General features: G+C 50.2%; 6 protein-coding genes across 6 annotated transcripts; 4 read left to right on the top strand and 2 right to left on the bottom strand.

Moving 5' to 3' along the window:
* Positions 1–186: 186 nt before the first annotated feature.
* On the top strand, positions 187–2,957 carry BDV59DRAFT_118411 (uncharacterized protein). Its single transcript, XM_073686741.1, has 4 exons — positions 187–443; positions 492–1,056; positions 1,111–1,296; positions 1,353–2,957. The coding sequence occupies exons 1-4, from the start codon at positions 289–291 to the stop codon at positions 2,820–2,822; spliced, it is 2,376 nt and encodes a 791-aa protein (XP_073544231.1). The 5' UTR covers positions 187–288; the 3' UTR covers positions 2,823–2,957.
* A 512-nt stretch (positions 2,958–3,469) lies between these two features.
* Positions 3,470–4,514, top strand: BDV59DRAFT_205293 (alpha/beta hydrolase; the record flags this gene model as incomplete). Its single annotated transcript, XM_073694614.1, has 3 exons — positions 3,470–3,572; positions 3,624–3,913; positions 3,981–4,514. The coding sequence occupies 3 exons, from the start codon at positions 3,470–3,472 to the stop codon at positions 4,512–4,514; spliced, it is 927 nt and encodes a 308-aa protein (XP_073544230.1).
* Positions 4,515–5,243: 729 nt separating this feature from the next.
* Positions 5,244–6,863, top strand: BDV59DRAFT_195721 (carotenoid oxygenase family protein; the record flags this gene model as incomplete). The annotated part of the gene is made up of 1 exon (XM_073692621.1): positions 5,244–6,863. One exon carries the CDS (start codon positions 5,244–5,246, stop codon positions 6,861–6,863), a length of 1,620 nt encoding a protein of 539 aa, XP_073544229.1.
* A 426-nt stretch (positions 6,864–7,289) lies between these two features.
* Positions 7,290–8,958, top strand: BDV59DRAFT_210371 (cytochrome P450; the record flags this gene model as incomplete). The annotated part of the gene is made up of 4 exons (XM_073695587.1): positions 7,290–7,508; positions 7,565–8,520; positions 8,583–8,717; positions 8,779–8,958. Coding segments are annotated over 4 exons (1,490 nt in total), but the record flags the coding sequence as incomplete, so codon positions are not given.
* A 438-nt stretch (positions 8,959–9,396) lies between these two features.
* BDV59DRAFT_195719 (CocE/NonD family hydrolase) lies at positions 9,397–11,543 on the bottom strand (the record flags this gene model as incomplete). The annotated part of the gene is made up of 7 exons (XM_073692620.1): positions 9,397–9,735; positions 9,790–10,164; positions 10,217–10,815; positions 10,876–10,982; positions 11,042–11,120; positions 11,191–11,275; positions 11,328–11,543. The coding sequence occupies 7 exons, from the start codon at positions 11,541–11,543 to the stop codon at positions 9,397–9,399; spliced, it is 1,800 nt and encodes a 599-aa protein (XP_073544227.1).
* A 5,056-nt stretch (positions 11,544–16,599) lies between these two features.
* BDV59DRAFT_210369 (putative monocarboxylate transporter) lies at positions 16,600–18,130 on the bottom strand (the record flags this gene model as incomplete). The annotated part of the gene is made up of 6 exons (XM_073695586.1): positions 16,600–16,817; positions 16,883–17,621; positions 17,671–17,812; positions 17,863–17,892; positions 17,945–18,018; positions 18,128–18,130. The coding sequence occupies 6 exons, from the start codon at positions 18,128–18,130 to the stop codon at positions 16,600–16,602; spliced, it is 1,206 nt and encodes a 401-aa protein (XP_073544226.1).
* Positions 18,131–18,338: the final 208 nt, after the last annotated feature.

Below are 18,338 nucleotides of genomic sequence, written 5' to 3'. Positions count from 1 at the left end.
ATACTTCAGCTATCCTGTTCATTAACCCGGGGACACGGGAAAAATACGCAGCGGTGACTCCGGTGTGGTGGGTTAGCCGGATCCTTTTATTATAAGATCTGCCGTCCGCGTGGTCGATCTGATCGTCCATTGTGTCAACTCTATCCTGTCGCTAACCGCCTGTAGTCGCTTGGGGTGAAAATCATCCCAATGTGTTGACCCATTGTCGTTCGTTTCTTTCTTTCCGCTGGCTTCGATAAATGTGCCGTCTACCGCACGCGGCTGCCCCTTAAACCTCTCATTCGCACTATGTCGAATGCAGACTCACCCAGCAATGGGTCCGTCCTCCATGTGTCCTACCTCGCTGGCTACATCTTTCTCTCCTATGTAGTCAGCATGATGGGATGCACAACGACCTTGGAGCTCCTCCATCGCCGGACTTCCCGGAATGGCCTGTACAATTGGTAAGTCCTCTCTGCCCCCCTGACCCGCGCTCGCTCACCGTGCTATAGGTACCTTCTCCTCACATCCTCGATAACAATGGGAGGCATCGGTATCTGGTGTATGCATTTTATCGGAAACCGCGCCATCGTCCTAGGAGACGGAGCTGCCGATATCCAGATCGTCTACAGTGTGACCTTCACCGGAGTGTCATTCGTATTACCGGTGATTGTCCTGCTCGTGGCTTTTTATGCCATCGGCGCGAGCGAAAAAGCCGGATACTGTCGCATTGTGACCGGCGGTTTGCTGGCTGGCTCTTCGGTTTGTGGGATGCACTACGTGGGCCAACTAGGCATCTCCAACTACCGGTGCTCCTACAAAGCAGCTAATATCGCCGGATCCGCCATCATCGCCGTCTTTGCCAGCACCGCCGCCCTAGGAATCTTCTTCCGATGGAGAGCCACCTGGACGGATAGCTGGTGGAGACGCGGTGTCTGCGGCTGCCTACTCGCTGGCGCGGTTTCGGGCATGCACTGGACGGCGGCCGTAGGCACTACGTACCGAGAGCACGACCGATCGGTGAAGCATGGCGGACAGTTATCCCGAAGCCAGGTTGTTATCATCTCCGCTGTCCTGGTACGTTTCAGAGGAGGTGTATGCTGAAGGGCTTGACTGACAGCCATTCTCTAGGCATGCGCAGCCTGCGGGATTCTATCAGCCTGCGCAATTGCTGCTGGCAGCCACCGCAGACGACTGAGAACTCAAGCCCAACAGCTGGTCCTGACTTGTGCGTTCTTCGACCCGGAGGGCCGAATCATGGTCACCCCGCATGCGCTTCTGCCCAGCCGGAAAATCGTGGATCGATATGTCGGCAGGGTATGCCCCAGAAAGACCTGCTGTCCTAGTCGCCTACTAATTCCCCCACTTCTTAGACGTTCAACGACGACGACCTCACGCGAACACACCCGGCCTTTCTCTGGGCCTTCCGAGCCAGTCGCAACTGGAGGCTCGTCAGAGACGTCGTGCCTTTCATGCGAAGCCGGATTGCGTCCGACGAGGCTGCAATGGACCATTACATCTCGAAAGGCGTCGTCTCTGAGCAAGAAACGGAGTTACAGACCAACTTCGACGACCTGTTCAAACGCCACTTCTGCGTGGCTGCCCAGGATCTTGCAGACGACGTCCGGCAGCCTTTGCACGAGCTCGGTATGCTCTACGACGACGTGCTGGCCACCACTGCACCATCTTCTCGCTTCTCCCGTGCCATGGGATACTCCCGGATCCGCGGTGGTAAGGGCCAGCTGATGTTCACCGTGCGTCAACTGCGCAAGCAGGACGCCAACCGGCTCGCCTCAGCCGGCTTCCGCTTCACGACGATAGAGAATGTCACCGCCATCCTGTCTCGCCGCATCCATGTCCCTACCTCCATCCTGGGCAGCCACCTGCGCGACATGCGCGACTTCGCAGTGTCCAGCCGGAACTTCGGCCCGGGCGTCCATCTCATCTCCTTCATCATGCGTCCCACGCTCCGCGACCACTTCGAGGTCCTAACCGCCAAGGGCGTCACCAACCCTCTCCCCTCGTCCACGCTGCCCATCAAACGCCTGCACTACCACCATCTCGAGCTGATCTCCCACATGGAGGGCTGGGCCATCTCCACCTGTCTGGACTGGCTGTGCTCTGACGCCGCCCGCGCATACCGCGACGCGGACGCCTTCCGCGAGCAACTCATCCACGCCATGACCGCCCTCGCCAGCTCTCTCCCCCCGGACATCAACGCGGCCTCCAAGTTCTCCGCGCGGCCACTCATCGCCCCCTGCCGCCCAACTCGCCTCTCCGACGGCACAAACTGCATCCTCCTCTCTTTCTGCGCCGTCGGCTCCCTCGACACCATCGTCTCCAACCCAGACTACGCCTTCACCCCGCTCCGACTCTTCCGCGTCCAACAACAGGCCAACGACGCCGGCGGCGCCGCCGAGAATGACTCCTTCGCCAAAGAGCTCGGCCAGGAGCTATTCCACTACGATGCCCGCTCCAGCTCCGCCACGGACTCTGACCTCGCCCCGTCCGTCCGCTCCGTGCTGCGCTTCCTGCACACCCGCAAGACAGCCGCGGACCCCACCGCCGCCGACAAGTCCACCTCGCAGGAGACGCTGGCCGACGAGCCCATCCCAGAGATCATGGTCCGCCGCGAGGTCAAGGTCGACGTGGCCAAGCTCGACCAGGCCGTGCTGGAGGCGTCGGTGGGACGGCACGCGTCGCAGACCACCGTCGTGGCCGGGGAAATGGCCGCGAGCACCTACGTCGATGAACTGTACAATCTGTGTTATTCGCCGGGGGTGCGGTTGCGTCCAGACCCGACGTTCTCGCGGGCGTCGACGCTTGCCTCGGTGAAGTCCTGATGGGCTTGGTTCCCGCGCTTGCTATGAATTACGATTCTTGCTTTGTCTCTGCCGCCTTGTACTAGATACCCCGTAGAGATTTCCGGGTGGCTGTTACATTATGTAATGTACCATAATCAATGGAGTATAATCATTGGCATGTTATATACGTCTGTATTGTTTGTGTTGACGATCAGATACCTATCGCTCCCACTCGTATTAAATAAGATGCGTATTGATTTCATACGCAAACTCTTCGAGTCTGGCGAGTGTTAAAGAGAGTTAATCACGTCCAAGCAGTTGTTCTTGCCATCTCTGCGGCTTGATCGTTCCGCGGAGCATTCCGTGTTGAGGGCCACAGACGGGCTTTCGTTATTAGCCTGTTAGTCCAATTGTTGTCTAGACTAGAGCACGTAGGTAGTAAATAGCTTCTTGTTTACTCCGGCGGACTGACTGTATATTGCCACGGTCGTCCTCTTTGTTCATACGAAAGCCTTCTTTTGTTTTCCGCGGAATGGCTGAGCACGTAATCCATAGTTGAGACATCATTAAGGATCTATCTCAATTGTAGGGGTGTAAGCAGTATATCTAGAGCCCCTGGTCAACAAGAACTAATAACTCTCCATTTTCCTATTATACATGTTCTACAATTCCTGTCACGATCCACGATGAGCCGCAAGGAGTACGTATACAAAGAGGTACCAGGAGGCGGGTCACTACTAGCAAGCGTTTGGTATAATCCGTGTGCTGCGGTAATCTCAAAGCCCATTGGTGAGTGTCTCATTCAAAGAAAGAAAGAAGATTTAACATTAACCTATGAAGCACTCTACTTCCATGGAGGCAACTGGGTTCTCGGTCATAAGGACATGCTCCCATCGCACTATATCGAGGAACTTCTTGGGCTAGGCTTCGGAGCAGTCGTCTCACCAAATTACCGCCTTGCCCCGACCATTACTGCCCTGGAGGGCCCTATCCAGGATGCAAAGGATAGCTACTTGTGGTCACAAACGCAGCTGCCCGAGCTGCTGACCCAAGATGGGAATGTAAATTTGGACGGCGGCAAGATCGTGACCTTAGGCCATTCTGCCGGAGGAACTCTGGCTCTCCTGATGGTGGGTTGTTAGACCATCCCCAAAGAAAACCCTACGTCCTTTATTATCTCCCTAACAATTGATATAGGCGTCGATGCCGCAGAAGCCTCTGGCCATCCTCGACATATTTGGGCTAAAATACTTCGATGATGAGTCCTACCAGGCGCCAAACCCTGCATTTCTTAAGCTTCCGGTCTTTGATCAGGCATTAGTAGACAGAATTCAGGACGACGTCCCAGCCCCAAGTACCGCTCCTCCGCCTGGCGGGCCGAATGGACCAGACTTTAGTCACCATCGTGTTGCGTGGCTTTTCACTGCCTTCAGGAAAGGCACCTGGCTGAGTTCGGTCGTACCGGATGGCAGATATGACTCCGTTGATCCAGCTAGGCTGTTTTCAGCTTCCTTCCCTCCAACCTATTTCATTCATGGCTCAGCGGACACCCTTGTCGATGTCAAGTTTTCACAAAAGGCGTTCAAAGACTTGAGAAGCAAGGGCGTCAGTACAAAGCTGATAGTCGAGGAGGAGGCTCCCCATGGCTTTGATGCGGGATCAAAGCCAGGCGACCATAAGTATAATATTGTTGCAGAAGGCTTCAAGTTCCTGGCGAATCATGCTGTCTAACCAGAGGAATCCATAACGCTTCAGATTAGTCACATACTACTTGTTTAAGTGGCATCACCACTTGCAAAAATCACGTCCTACTGTAGTAGCTACTGAGAAGACTAGCAAAGTTGGGTGGAACTGGGAAGGGATACATTGTCTTACGGTTCTTCGCGGAGATGTGTACTTTTATGCGGACAACTCCATAGGCTTTTTGTTCAGTATAAGTTGGAAGACATTCTAGGCTTTTAAAATTTCCTTCCACAAAAGTTGTTGGACAAGGTATAGGCGCATTAAGTCTTCTAAATCAGCTGTCTAAATCATCAACGGTCCCCATTATACTTAAAGTTCTTATGATAGCCACACTGTCCCATTGGATGTGACCACATACTGCATCGCATTAAAATATATGCGTAGATGTTCTGTACTAGTTCATGACTGCTTAGCAACGACATTCTAGGTAATATGCACTCCTGGCTATCGCACAATACGCCGGCCAGACAGCACTGCATATCAGATACTAACCAGGGCAAATACAGAAGTAATTCCGCGGAGTGTCTGGAATTGACCCAAAGGTGCACTTTCCGCGGAATGCATGGCTTCAGACTAGGTCATGCGGATAGATGGACTGCGGCACTGTCATGAATGGTGGGCTGTTAAATATACCCTGAAGCATCAATGAGCCCACATATAATGTCTTTCTCCACACTTGCTCATATACCAAACCATAAAAACGTCTACACTACAGAAATGGCGACACCGGGATTCGAATCGCTGCAAACATCCTCCAGAGAACCTAGAGAGAAGAGCTCATATGAGAACCACTTCGGTCTCACCTCACCATGGGAGCACTACTATCAGCCTTCCGACACCGCTCCTCAAGGTCGATTCGAATGTGAACTAGACGAGATGGTTGTCTTTGGCGATATACCCAGGGAGATCAGCGGAACCTGGTATAGAATACTCATAGACCCTCACTTTTGCCCTCAAGTCGGAACTCCCTTCGTGGACGGGGATGGACATGTCTGCGCATTCCGCATTCAAAATGGAAAGATATCTATGAAGATTAAATACATACACACTGAAAGATGGCTTCTGGAGCGTAAAGCTGGTCGTCGACTTTTTGGTCGGTACAGAAATCCCTATGACATCCATCCGTGTGTGCGTCTTGCTAATGACACCACTGGAAATACAAACATCATGTACTGGGGAGGAAACGTCCTGGCATTGGCAGAGAGGGGTCTACCATATGCTCTAGACCCCGACACCCTTGAGACAAGGGGTCCGGATCCCTACGGTGGGCAGACAGTTGCAAAGACCTTTGCTGCGCATCCCAAAGTCGACCCAAACAAGAATGAGCTGGTAACCTGGAGCTACTCCGCCAAAGGCCTCAGCACTCCGGATATTTGCACCTATGCGATTGATCCCAATGGACGTATCTCCAATGAACACTGGTTCAAGCAGGATAAGCCAGGCTGGCCACATGACGGCTGGATCACAGATAATTGGATTATCCTGTCGAACATGCCGTTCAGTGTCAACAGCGACGAGGTGATGAAGGCTGGAGGCGACTACTGGAGATTCATTCCAGATCAACTGTCCGAATTACTTGTCACGCCACGCTATGCAAATGCTCCCAGTCACTCAGACTGGAAACCTGGCGAGTTCCGCAAGTATACCGCGCCCCATGGTCTTATAATCCACACAGGTAACGCATGGGAGGAGGAAGGTGGAATCTTGAAACTTGAAAGTCACTTCGTTAGCTTCAACGTCTTTCCATTCTTCAACCCGGAAGACTACGAGGGCCCTAAAGGGAAGCCCAGTGGCGACTGGTTACGCTGGACCGTTGATCTCTCCAGACCCGACGGAGCAGCCTTGTCACCACCTGAGACACTATTAGAGGGCCTCTTTGATTTTCCCATATTCGATGAGCGAATGACAGGCCGCAAGACTAAGATCGTATATCTGGGCGGCATGATGGCCCCGGACGGGCACCCGCGGCCTCGGTTCAATGGGATCATTAAGTTGAACACGGAGACTGGCGAGAAATTTATATTCTATGCTTCAAAAGACGGCGCTGTCGCAGAGCCAGCTTACATCCCCCGCGGGCCGGATTGTGACGAAGGTGATGGCTGGCTCATATTCTACATTGAGAGAGACTCGTCGCCCAAAGGAGAACTGGTCATCCTTGACACCAATGATTTCTCAAAGCCAGTCGCGATTGCTCAGTTGCCTTTCCAGACACGCAACCAGGTCCATGGAAATTGGGTGCCAAATCCCCATCCTGAAAGGCCTCTGCCACCTTTGACGGCTCCTATAAAAGATGTCATTCCCTCCACGAAGTACTCCCAGTTACATAGGCTCCCCTAGAAGATGAAATAGTTTCATATTACTGGGAAATGTCGTTGAGTTATTAGTTAATGTGAAATAAGTCAAATTGAAGATATACCTCAATTTTAGCAAACTGTTTCTGGAAGACGCTTTGGTGAGTTGAAAAAGAAAGTAGAAAGATTGGAAAATAACAGGTCGGACTCCTCTATGAATGTAAATCATGACACTCCTCAGATTCCTCATGACAGCACCAATCGTCATAATAGCCCACTGAGGGGTCCTTCCTGCCGCGGAAATTCCGACTTCGCTACGCTGTACGGCGTACAGAATACGTTCTCCACAGCTCCGCGGAACCCTCCTCGGAAATCACTTAGCCAACGTGAAGTAGACTTTCGCCAGACAACATATAGGAGTTCATTGTAGAGCATTATCACTCTTTTTTTGCCCCTTCCAGCCCAGACTTCATGATGCTTTCTCAGGTCGCATCCCAGTCATATAACGCGCCCGTGCTGATTGCCACTTGCGGCGCTTTGGTTATCCTGTATTATTTATTAGAGGCTTTCTTCAGCCCTTTACGCGATGTCAAAGGCCCAGCATTTGCCAGGTATACTCGCATGTGGGAGTTGTACCAGAACTGGCGAGGTCAGTTCGAACATGTAACAGTGGCTCTGCATAAGCAATATGGTATAGTAGCTTGAAATCCCAAGTAAAAAAGGGGCCTGTACTAACACGCTTTGCAGGTCCTATCGTCCGACTTGCGCCAAACCGTTATAGCATCAGCGACCCTTCAGTTATCCGCGTTATTTACGGCCCTGGCTCGAAATTCAGCAAATCCGAATACTACGATCCATTTGGAGCACCCAGGTTGGACCACAGAGACGTCTTCAGTGAGAGGAGCAACGAAAAGCATGCGGTCGAGCGGAGAAAAACGTCCAACATGTACGCCATGAGCTCTTTGGTGTCCTACGAACCTTTCGTGGACAAGGTTAATGGCCAGTTCATGACGGCACTAGCTAGGCTGGCTCGACATGGGCGCGAATTTGATCTGTTCACATGGATGCAGTTTTACGCATTCGACGTAATTGGCGAAATTACTTTCGGAAGGTCATTTGGCCTGATTGAAGCAGGTCATGATAAAGATGGACTCCTGCATGCTGCTCACGTGGGCTCCATCAGTTACGGCTCAATGATGGCATTGGTTCCTGAACTACATCCATGGTATCTCTGGTTCCAGAGCGTCTTCCCCATTGAAAGCCACTACCGAGTTCTTCAACGAGTCATAATGCGAGAAATTGGTGCTAGAATGAAGGGTGCCAGTGCAAGTGATCGCAAGGACTTCCTAGAGAAGTGCGTTGAATTGAACAAAGCCGGCAAGATTGACGAGTTTACAATGAACAATGTTATTGGCTCTAATGTTGGTGCTGGGTCTGACACTACTGGCATCAGTATGACTGCGGTCATTTACTTCCTCATGAAGCATCCAGATTCCTTGAAGAAGCTCCGTAATGAGCTCGACACAGCTGCTATGGAGGGACATCTTTCCGATCCCATTACTTTCCAAGAAGCACGGAAGCTTCCGTATCTACAAGCTACCATTAAAGAGGCTCTGAGAATGCATGCAGCTGTTGGACAAATTCTTAGCAGAGTCGTTCCGGAGGGCGGCGTACAGCTCGCGGGCCGACACTTCCCACAAGGTGTAGGTTCGAACCAAATCCGAAAAGCCCACAAACATGTACTAATCAAGAAATTTTCTTACAGACCGTTGTGGGTGTTAACGCATGGGTGATTCATGGAGATGAAACCATCTGGGGCAAAGATGCGGATCAATTTCGACCGGAGCGTTGGCTGGTTGAAAAAGAGAAACTTGCATTTTTAGAACAACATTTCCTGGCAGTAAGTCTTCCTTGCTTTGATGCTTAGTCCCAGATAGATTTTGTCCTAATATTGTTTACAGTTTGGTGCCGGCGCAAGAACATGCATAGGAAAGAACATCTCCCTTCTCGAAATGACAAAATTGTTACCGCAGCTTGTGCGAAAATTCGACTTTGTCCCTGCTGGTAAGAGTGAATGGACGACTAGTAGTGGATGGTTTGTCAAGCAGAGAATCCAGATCAAAGTCATCGAGAGAAAGTGAGTAGAACCTGAGATATTGTGAAACTTCAAGTTTCCTGTGGGCCTAGAATAGCATAGAATTATTCAAAGAACAACCTTTTTATGTGCTTCATGCAACACCACATATAAAATTGAAGGTAAGGTCATACGAGAAAGAACAACCGAGAAGTGCACTCTATGTGGATTATCGACATCCAATGTAGGCCTCTGATTTTACACAGGGGTGTGTCATAGTGCCCGCTTCTACAGGACCTAACTAAAAGCCTTCACGGAGCCAAATCATATGTTATGAGAAGCAAAGTAAAAATGGTCTCTTAATTTGGGCTGATAAATATCCGGCGTGTCACATTGAATCATGCCCAGGATGCTCAAAAACGAACATGAAAAGGGCATGATGCATCGTTCCGTGGCGCATCCGAGAAACCATTCGAATTCCTGTTACCAGCCTAGCGTTCGCAACCTACTGTGACGGCAGGGAAATAGCAGGGACTATAATCATCGAGTCATATCTTCCACCCATGTGAATGGTATGTTGACCTTCGTTCAGATTATCGAGCTTCTTCTCAATATGAGTGGGGAAGTCCGAGCTTGTATCAAGGAAGCCTTGGACTCGGAAGAGAAGACCCTCTCCGGCTTCGAAGTGGATTCCCATAGGCCAAAGGGAAATTTCAAGTTTTACAATGTTGCCTGGGGGCACCTTTTCTTCCTTGTCGTGCGGGTGGTACGGAATCATCTCAGTGCTCCTCTCTGGGATCTGTGCCCGATGCGAAGCCCGAAGAATACCTGTTGGTCCAGTGTACTGTGGTACGAACATGATCAGCCTTTGAATGCCCACATAGGCCGAAGAACTTACCTTGACTGTCTGCGCCATTGGAACATCATGTTGGGTATTGACTCCTTCAGGCAAAGCCTCCCATGGAACATTGACATGCTCTAGTACTTCCCCGCTTTTGCTCAGCTTGCGAATGGACACGTACACATCCATGTCATCAGTTTCCTTACAGGACATCCAAAGCACTGCTTTTGAATGGCCAACCAATGTGGTTTTGTTGTCAAATACCAACACAAACTCGGAAGGCTTTGCTTGGTAGCTGTCAACCTTATGTGCAACGGAGCCCTCATTTGCCTGCGGTAAGGTCGCCAATTTTCTAGAGTCCTGCAAGTATAGTGCTCGATATTGGGTAGACGGGACTGGGAAGTCGGAAAACGGTACATCATAAATCGGCCCCTGTTGCAGTCAGTTAGATTTGTCTTGAGATAATACTCGCATATCGACATACCGGCTCGAACCGATTCCCGTACGTGAGAATGGAGACCCTGGCTCGGGGGGTTTTCTCCCAGCCATTATCGATCCCTTTTAGATATCGATCAAAGAACCGTTGCAGGTCGTCGATGTATCTTTTAGTATAGAGGTCGAACCATTCCTGAGTTGGATGGAAGCGAATCCATTTGTCCTTTGAGGCAGCGCTCTTCCAGCCTCTCACGGTACCAGCTCCGTGATTTCCGGAGGAATAGCTTGCAAGCGCATATATGGGTAACGTAAGATCACTAGTGTCGTAGACCTTATCCGCCCAGTATGCATTGAAGAGAGGCCATTTGGCAAGCGCTCCGCCAATGTCCTCCCGATGCCCTCGGCCACGAATTGTCTTGTTAAAGATAAATGATGCAAAGCTGTCCTTAGGAACGCCACCACGGCAAATCAAGTCACGATACTTGTCCGTGAAGGCCTCCCAGGGTGCGATGCACTTAAGTGCAGGTGGTTTCTGGATTGCAGTGGCCCACTGCTCAGTTGCCAGCCAGGAATTTCCACACATGCTGACAGCGCCATTGCACCAAGGCTGGGCGGCGATAAATTCGACCGTGTCATAGCCGTCCATACCTGCCCATTGTCAGCGAATCCCTATGGCACTTCTATCCTGGGACGAAGCCTGTAGCCTACCCATCTGACTTCCCTCGATATACAAGTCACCTTCACTATCCCAAGAGCCTCGTATGTCTACGTTAACAATTGCGTAGCCCCGAGGGCACCATTCAGCGGGGTCAGGCCTATGTTATCTAGTCAGAATTTCTTATCCGGTGCCTCGGGGGGCTCAGGACTTGCTCACCCTTCGAATTTCTCCAAGCCCGATGTAGCGCTCTCTGACAACCCAAGCCGAAATGGAATGTTGTCGAAGATGCGGAATCCTTGTGGAGATATCATGGTCAGATTGGTCCCTAGTCTGTATTTCACTTAATACGAACATTAATCACATACCGTGTCCATTTTTACCGTACGGACTTACTGCCAATATGGCTGGAAGCCTTGTGTCTATGGTAGGTCTAAAGATGTCACAGTATATCTGGCCCGCCAGATCAGTAATGCTTTCTGCAGGCCCATAGCAGTTCACCAACCTTGACTCCATCTCTCAGGGGGATTTCAACGTGCTCATCGAATATGAGCTCTTCTTGGATTGGACGCCTGCCTTGTTTAAACCTCCAGCCTACTGGAAGCGTTCTAGTGTTTCTAGTCTGCTTTCTGTAGGGGTACATGTTTGTTTCATCTTCTGGTGGGACGGCAGGTATCCAGGGGATAGACAGACCGTCAAACTCACGCTTTGGTCCAGTCATGGTGCAGTATGATTCGACTTTAACAAAGTCTTGAATACGAATTCTAAGAAATTATTACAACAGATCTATGATAACTTTGTAGTCCGTCGAAAGATATATTTGTAGTCATTAGGACCCCCATTCCACCTTCCGCGGAGCCCAATTCCACCGAGCGCGGGGCATCATCGCGGCCATTTATTATTGCATTCAGAAGACTATAAGTGCACTACTACTATTTGATTTGTTTGGGGATTAACTGCTAAATATGGCCATGGTCCGGCAATGGAACATCCCGCGGAAACACCGCGGAATCGAATGTCAGTATTTGATACCACCATGAACTTGACACGGGCACAACGTCCCGCTACAAGGAATGTCGTGAAGACTGTATTATCTGATACCGTCACAATCGTCACCAGAACGATCCTGGACTATCATAATTAGATGTTGCATTTCCTCTAATATATTTATGGGTAACAGCTCCTCCGAGCAACACATGTGTCCCACATCTCAGGAGGTAGGTAGACGAAGTGTACAAACTCAAAGATCTCCCGTTCCTTGGTGCGTGCGTCAAAGGAGAACATCTACATCGAAGCATCATCTACCAGTTTCCTAGGCAGGAACCGGCAGACGGGCTCAGCATCGAGGGGTACTGCATACATCTATCTGTCAGTATATCGACGAGTCCCCTTGCCCAAAAGTCGTTGACGGAGATGCTAACACGTGTAGACCTGAGGGGTGGATTTAAGATGAAGGAGTCTCACTCGAAAAGATCAAGGAGACAGACAAACAATTAGCTACGGTGCGTCCATCGTGTAGCTGGTCCGAAAACTCATGCAGTTACTGATGAGGCTCGTTACACATTGACTATGGCTCTCGTACATGCACCGGTCGTAGCCTTGCGACATACAAGTTTATCGCGCAGCTCGTTGCCCGGTATGGCGTAGAGCTAGCACTCACCCTCCAACCCTTGAAATATTTGGTCGACCTTGGTTTTCTGAGGTTAACAACATGCATATTCGGTTAGAACGCCGCGCTTGGCCTTGAAAAACTGCAAATAGGTTATGGTGAGAAGCTGTCGTTGCTGTTCTTAAGGTTCCAGACTGTGCAATCAAAAATGAAGCTCACCCAAATGCTTCTAATCCCAAGCGTCATAGCCTGCTATAGATAAACCCATCTTGGGCGCGAAATTTAGACAACGATAAAGTGTCTGAGCAGAGGCCTTGAATTCTGTTTTTTTTTTTTTTTTTTTTAGTAAGCGGATAAAATGGTGCCGAATCCGAGCTCGATGAGCGCTGAACAGCTCATGTGGATCTTGACAAGGATGATCAGCATTTAATAAAAATCACTAGTGCACACAGAGCACCACAGGCTTCATTTCTGATTCTCCTCGAAGATGTCCTTGGTTTCCAACCATCTTTTCACTGCCAGTCTGATGGAAACAGTGGAATCTATACTTTAGTCCTCCGTTTGGATGAAGTAACTGAGTCGGACGACGTAGACCACTTTCTTGAAGCACCAACTGCTTATTGTCAATTATGTAGGTGTATCATTTGGACAACCATACTAGTAGTACGTGAGCCCATAACTAGACTCTGAGCTCCTATGCGTAACCACCTTGCGAACGGGTTCGAAATTCGTTCCAAGTTTGAAAAGTTCAGATAGAGGGCAACATGAAGACTATTTTGCATGTAAGACCCACCTTGGAAAAGAACCCATCTTTGAGCTGTATTTTAGCGCTCCAGATCTGTTTTCTTTCTCCATAGGATAACGTCAGTAAAGGCTTCGACGGCATTGATAGATTTCACGGTTACCGGCTCATACCTTTCAATAGGTGAAACTTCGATCCTCCTTTTCTCCACAAGTGCGGGGGTAAGCCCCCGCTCGTGGCAAGGGTTGCATTTTTATTGTCATTCGTTGGCTTAGGACAGCCAAGTATTCGGCACATGGGGTCATTTTACTGCCCTCATCTGAATTAAAAGCATACTAGCCGGCTAGCCTACGATTATCTCCATCAACCCTCACATTCCCATTCCTCCATTCAGTCTCAGTATGAGTAAAACCACTTCCCAAGCACCGCCTCGAGCGAAACGGTCCCCGAGTGCTCTTCGGGAGTTCCGCCCCCGGAAAAGAGAGAAGTATACACGAAGGGCCTGGTAAGTCTTCCTCTGTCCATCTCCAATTTTACCAATAATTGCTGCTGAATGTATATAGCGCATTATGCAAGATACGAAAGGTCAAGTGCAGCGGAAACCAACCCTGTAGTCGATGTGAGGAACTTCAGGCAGAATGTATCTATAACGAGTCACCCCACTCTGACACCAAGTAAGGTCCGCCACGATGCGACTTACCATGATACTCCAATTGATCAGTATATAGCAACATCGGTCCACAGTCGCCCCAGTTGGACATTGAGCTCTCGGCTTTGCGAGTGAATAGAATTTGCGAACAGATCCAGCAGTCGATAGGTCGCTCTGTTGGCTCACATCCAAGCCGGCCATGCCTACAACGAAACCCGCGAAGTGACAAGGAAACCCTGAACCTTACTCGACATGCCTTGACAATAAGAGGGTTACCGTCTCCACCAGACTTTAACGACAGCTATCCTGCTCTTGCTGGGAGTGAATCAATGTCTCCAGATTCCTTGATTTCGTTACTCCAGGCTGCGCGCCCTGTTCTAGATCTTGGCTATGACAAGGTCACCCAGCTTACAACGATCTTCAAGCAAGAAATTTATCCTCTGTATCCTTGCATCAGCATACGACTAGCACATGACCTGGTTGACTCCCTCTTCTCGCTTCTAACCCGCGTCCCACACAGCAGTACGTACAAACTGGAGCTAATCGATGTGGAAATCATGAAATCGGTCATGGCAATTGCCTTGCTGGCTAGGAATGACACTCAAAGCCCCTTAGCCTTTGACCTTGAAGGCCAGCTGCTATGGAGCGTGGACTCTTGCTATGATCAGGAGCGGCCTCAGATTGAGGATATTATAATGGCAACGTTGCTGGTGAGCTTTTCCCTCGCGGACTCTTTTTTTTTTTTTTTTTTTTTTTTGGCGCACGCGCTTTATGAACATAGCTGAAGATCTGTTGTCCTCTGGCCAGTCTCTCTATTTAAATCTCAAGAACAAGCCCCTTAAAGCATGGCGAATGTCTGGAGTGGCCGGTAGGCTGTGTCTCGAAATGGGTATCCATAGAGAACCCTTCTTCGATGATGCTCGAATGCATCCAGATCGAATCATTGATTGTAAGCGCTTGTTTGCTTGCGTATACGACACGGACAGGAGATGTAGTTTCTACTTGGGCCTGCCCTGGACTCTCCACGATAGAGATATAGATGTGTCTGCACTTCGAGTAGTATGCCTGCCGACCATCCTATTCGGGTACATTTAGCTAACACTTCTACCTCTAGGGGCCACAAGAATGCTATCTGTCAACTATGATCTCTTTGAATAGGAACCTCTCCGAAACATGGTCTATAATAAGGTCTTCATCCTCTCCGTCGAAAGAGGACTGTGAACGAGTCGAATTCCTCAACTTTCAGCTCCAAAAATTCGTTGATTGCATGCCGACAGACGACTTCTCGCCGCTAGAGATGACTATAGACTCACCCCCCTGGCTACGGGCTGGGTTAAGGTGGTTCTATCGTCTTCGCGTGCATCACATCAAGATACTTTATCACGTCGGCTCTTTTGGTTCAATAAAGGAGCTGATATCTGAAGCGCAGTCAGCCAGAACTCTCGTCACCTCTGCTGCGGAAGCTGTGCGCATCCACGAAGAAATGTTGAATGATGGCGGAACCAGCCCACTCCTTCTTCCTCTGGCAATTAGATTTCTTCTGACATCTCTCTCTTTCATGCTCCTAGTGGTCTCGCATTACCCCGCTGAGTACGGGTCTCTCTGCAGTAGGCCCTTTCACATTGCCATTGGTATTCTCGAAGACGCGCGGGACCGCATCGAGGACCCGAATATCGATATCTGTAGTGCGGTAGAAGAACTCCGGAGGACCGCTGAAACCATTCAGTTACCATCGCCCAGGGGTTCAGCGCCCTTACCCTTGGTAGATCCCAATAAAGGCACAGACAACAGCGCCAGTCCCAGACAGGCATTTGCTGGACCGAACGTGTTTGACGAACTTCATACGCCTGATTCCAATGTTTTCTCCATGTTAGGAGATGCAAATATCGACGCTACTGATATGCTATATATGAACGATAATATGTTTACTTAGTTCGTATGGAAGCACAAGAGGTCTTTGTACGCGCTAAGTTTCATGTTTAGCCAGCATGGTATCAGTCGGGAGGGGATGCGTCTCTTTCGTTGGGCGTTTGGTGCCCGTAGCACTGCAGGGCCAAGACAACTACATATTTGCGTTAAAATCCAATCGTGATCCTATAATTGTAGCCTCATGCGAATGGTGCCTGAAATGACACTGCTGGTAAATTACAGATTTGATCTCCCATTTTGATGCTGCATATGTCTCTTATGGGCCAGAGGTAGCACACCCATCAGAGCAAAACGAGCTATCGGTTGCAATTGTACGACTAGGACACAGGGTACAAAGTTATCTGGCGGGGCCTCTCTGACGGAATAAGGCGAATATCAATATTTGCCGAGTTCGCAACGACCGTGGTATGGGCGGCAATTCCCCTTTCCTTACAGATTATACCTCCGGACAACCACTACATGAAAACCATAGTGACCCATCGCTACTTCTGTGACCGTGCTTGCTCTATATTATCATTAAAATGCACCTGTCTGTAACCTGGGACACGAGACCGGTCGTTATCTTGTTGACGATGTTGAGCATTCCAATCAATTCAAAGCATTTGATTTTAACTCAGGAGTTGTTATTGGGCCAGTGAATGTCCGCCATTTTTTATCCACATATACAAGAAGCAGAACAAGGTACTCAGGTTTTAGCCTTACCCAATGCCATATGAGCACTCGTTGCCGAGAAAGGGGTTGAAGACTCGCAGCAACGTTAGCTAACAAATATATGTCAAGTCAGGGTGGAGGAGGAGTAAAAGTGAGAAATGCGTAGATAAGTATCTTGCGCATCGACAACAAGGGGCCTAGACAGCTGCAAAGACAGACTTTACAAGACAAAACCTAGCTGCAAGCAGGCAGAAAGCACCTGCGAGCATTGTCGACGCACAAAGCATAGATGCAGAGAGATACCCGTAGTGATGGATGAGCGCACCGGTGGCCGGAGTGCCGGCTAGCACGCCCAGGCCACATACAGCCAAGCCCTGCCCGACGTAGGTGCCGAGGTCACCCGGTTTGGGACACACTGCAGGAGTTAGCCTGAAAGATGCTGATATGAAGGACAAGGATGGAAAGAGTAAAAACACGTACCCTTCGCCACCACCGGCACGTATATGGAGAGGACGGCGCCGGCAGCAAAGCCGTAGAAGCTGATCCAGACGACAATCCCGGCGGGAGTGGTGGCGGCCGTCCAGCAGAAGATACTACAGGCAGCGTAGATGTAGGTGAAGATGGACACATTGAAAGGGCCAAACAGATCGCCGGCTAGATTGAGAATGAGCCGGCCGATCAGGGAAGCGGCGTTATAAATTGTGACCTGGTACCAGGCGAGGCTGGGTGTCATTCCGCAGGATTGACTGTAGTCAATTATGTAGACAGAGGGCGAGTAGACGCCAACCAGGGCGAGGAGGAAGCCCAGGTTAACGAGGAGGTATGGCGGGTGAGACCAGGCGCGGGGGATGAAGAATCTGCGGCGGCGACGGGCGTGGGCGAGGTCCTCCATGACGAGGCTGGCGTACATGATCAGGGCGAGGACGACGAATCCGACGATGCGGATGGCCCAGGCGAACCCGACGACTAGCCACAGCTCGCGCATCATGATGGGGAGGATGATACCGCCAACGGAGCTGCCTATGGTGGCAATGCCTACAGCGCAGGAGCGCCGTGTCGTGAAGAGCTGGCCTACAGCGGATATTGACGGCGTAAAGACCATGCCGTGGGCTATGCCGCCTAGAAGGCCCTGTGCTAGCATGAGCTGGTAGTATCTGGTGCTAAGGCTCGTAGCCATGATGGAGAAAACAAGCACGACGCCTGACGGCACAATGACAGCCTAGACTCGAGAATTAGCATGTCGAAGGCGGATGAGGAACAGGACTCACCTTGATGCCAAAGCGGTCGAAGAGGGGTCCGCTGAGAATACCGAAGAAATTGAGCAGAAAGCCCTGCAAGGAGCCGATCCAAGATATAGCACTGGGCGTGTACCCGGGCAGCAGATGGTCTGTATAGTAGCTTTGGAAAAAGCTGTGGCACGGTTAGTTTGAGCTGGAGGATTCCGGTCGCGGTTAACTTGCCCAAATGAATTGATATAGCCAACGGTGCATCTAGAGGCCGTTAGCACGTTTTAAGACAGCTGCTTTGTGGAATCCGACGGACATCTGGACTGCTAATCCTCCTGAGGTGGCCATCCATGCGCGGAGACCGCCATTGGGAGGGGCGTCGGCATTGGGCTCAGCTGTGGCGGATCCCATATGGAGATTTCAGCCTGGGTGAAAGTATAGAGCTTTCTGAAGCGAGTAATTGGGAGTGTTTAGCCAAAACTGGTTTTGAAATACTCACCATGGCGCATCGGTACCGGAAGGGGGCGCTCCCCTTGCATGCTGTGTTATCTCGATGGGTCATTTACTATTTTGTGATCAACACTAGCGTGCGCTCGTGTACGCCAGTACTACTTGGTAAACTGAATGCGAGGGACATTGTGCCGTAGCCTTGCAGGTATGGCCAAGACTTTTATATGCCGGATGGATCTCGAGTATTCAGATGCTGGAAA

This window comes from Aspergillus ambiguus (assembly GCF_047715705.1).
Source record: "Aspergillus ambiguus strain CBS 117.58 unplaced genomic scaffold BDV59scaffold_42, whole genome shotgun sequence".
NCBI lineage: Eukaryota > Fungi > Ascomycota > Eurotiomycetes > Eurotiales > Aspergillaceae > Aspergillus > Aspergillus ambiguus.
The sequence above is the reverse complement of the archived record's forward strand: the minus strand, read 5'-3'. Positions and strand labels throughout refer to the sequence as shown.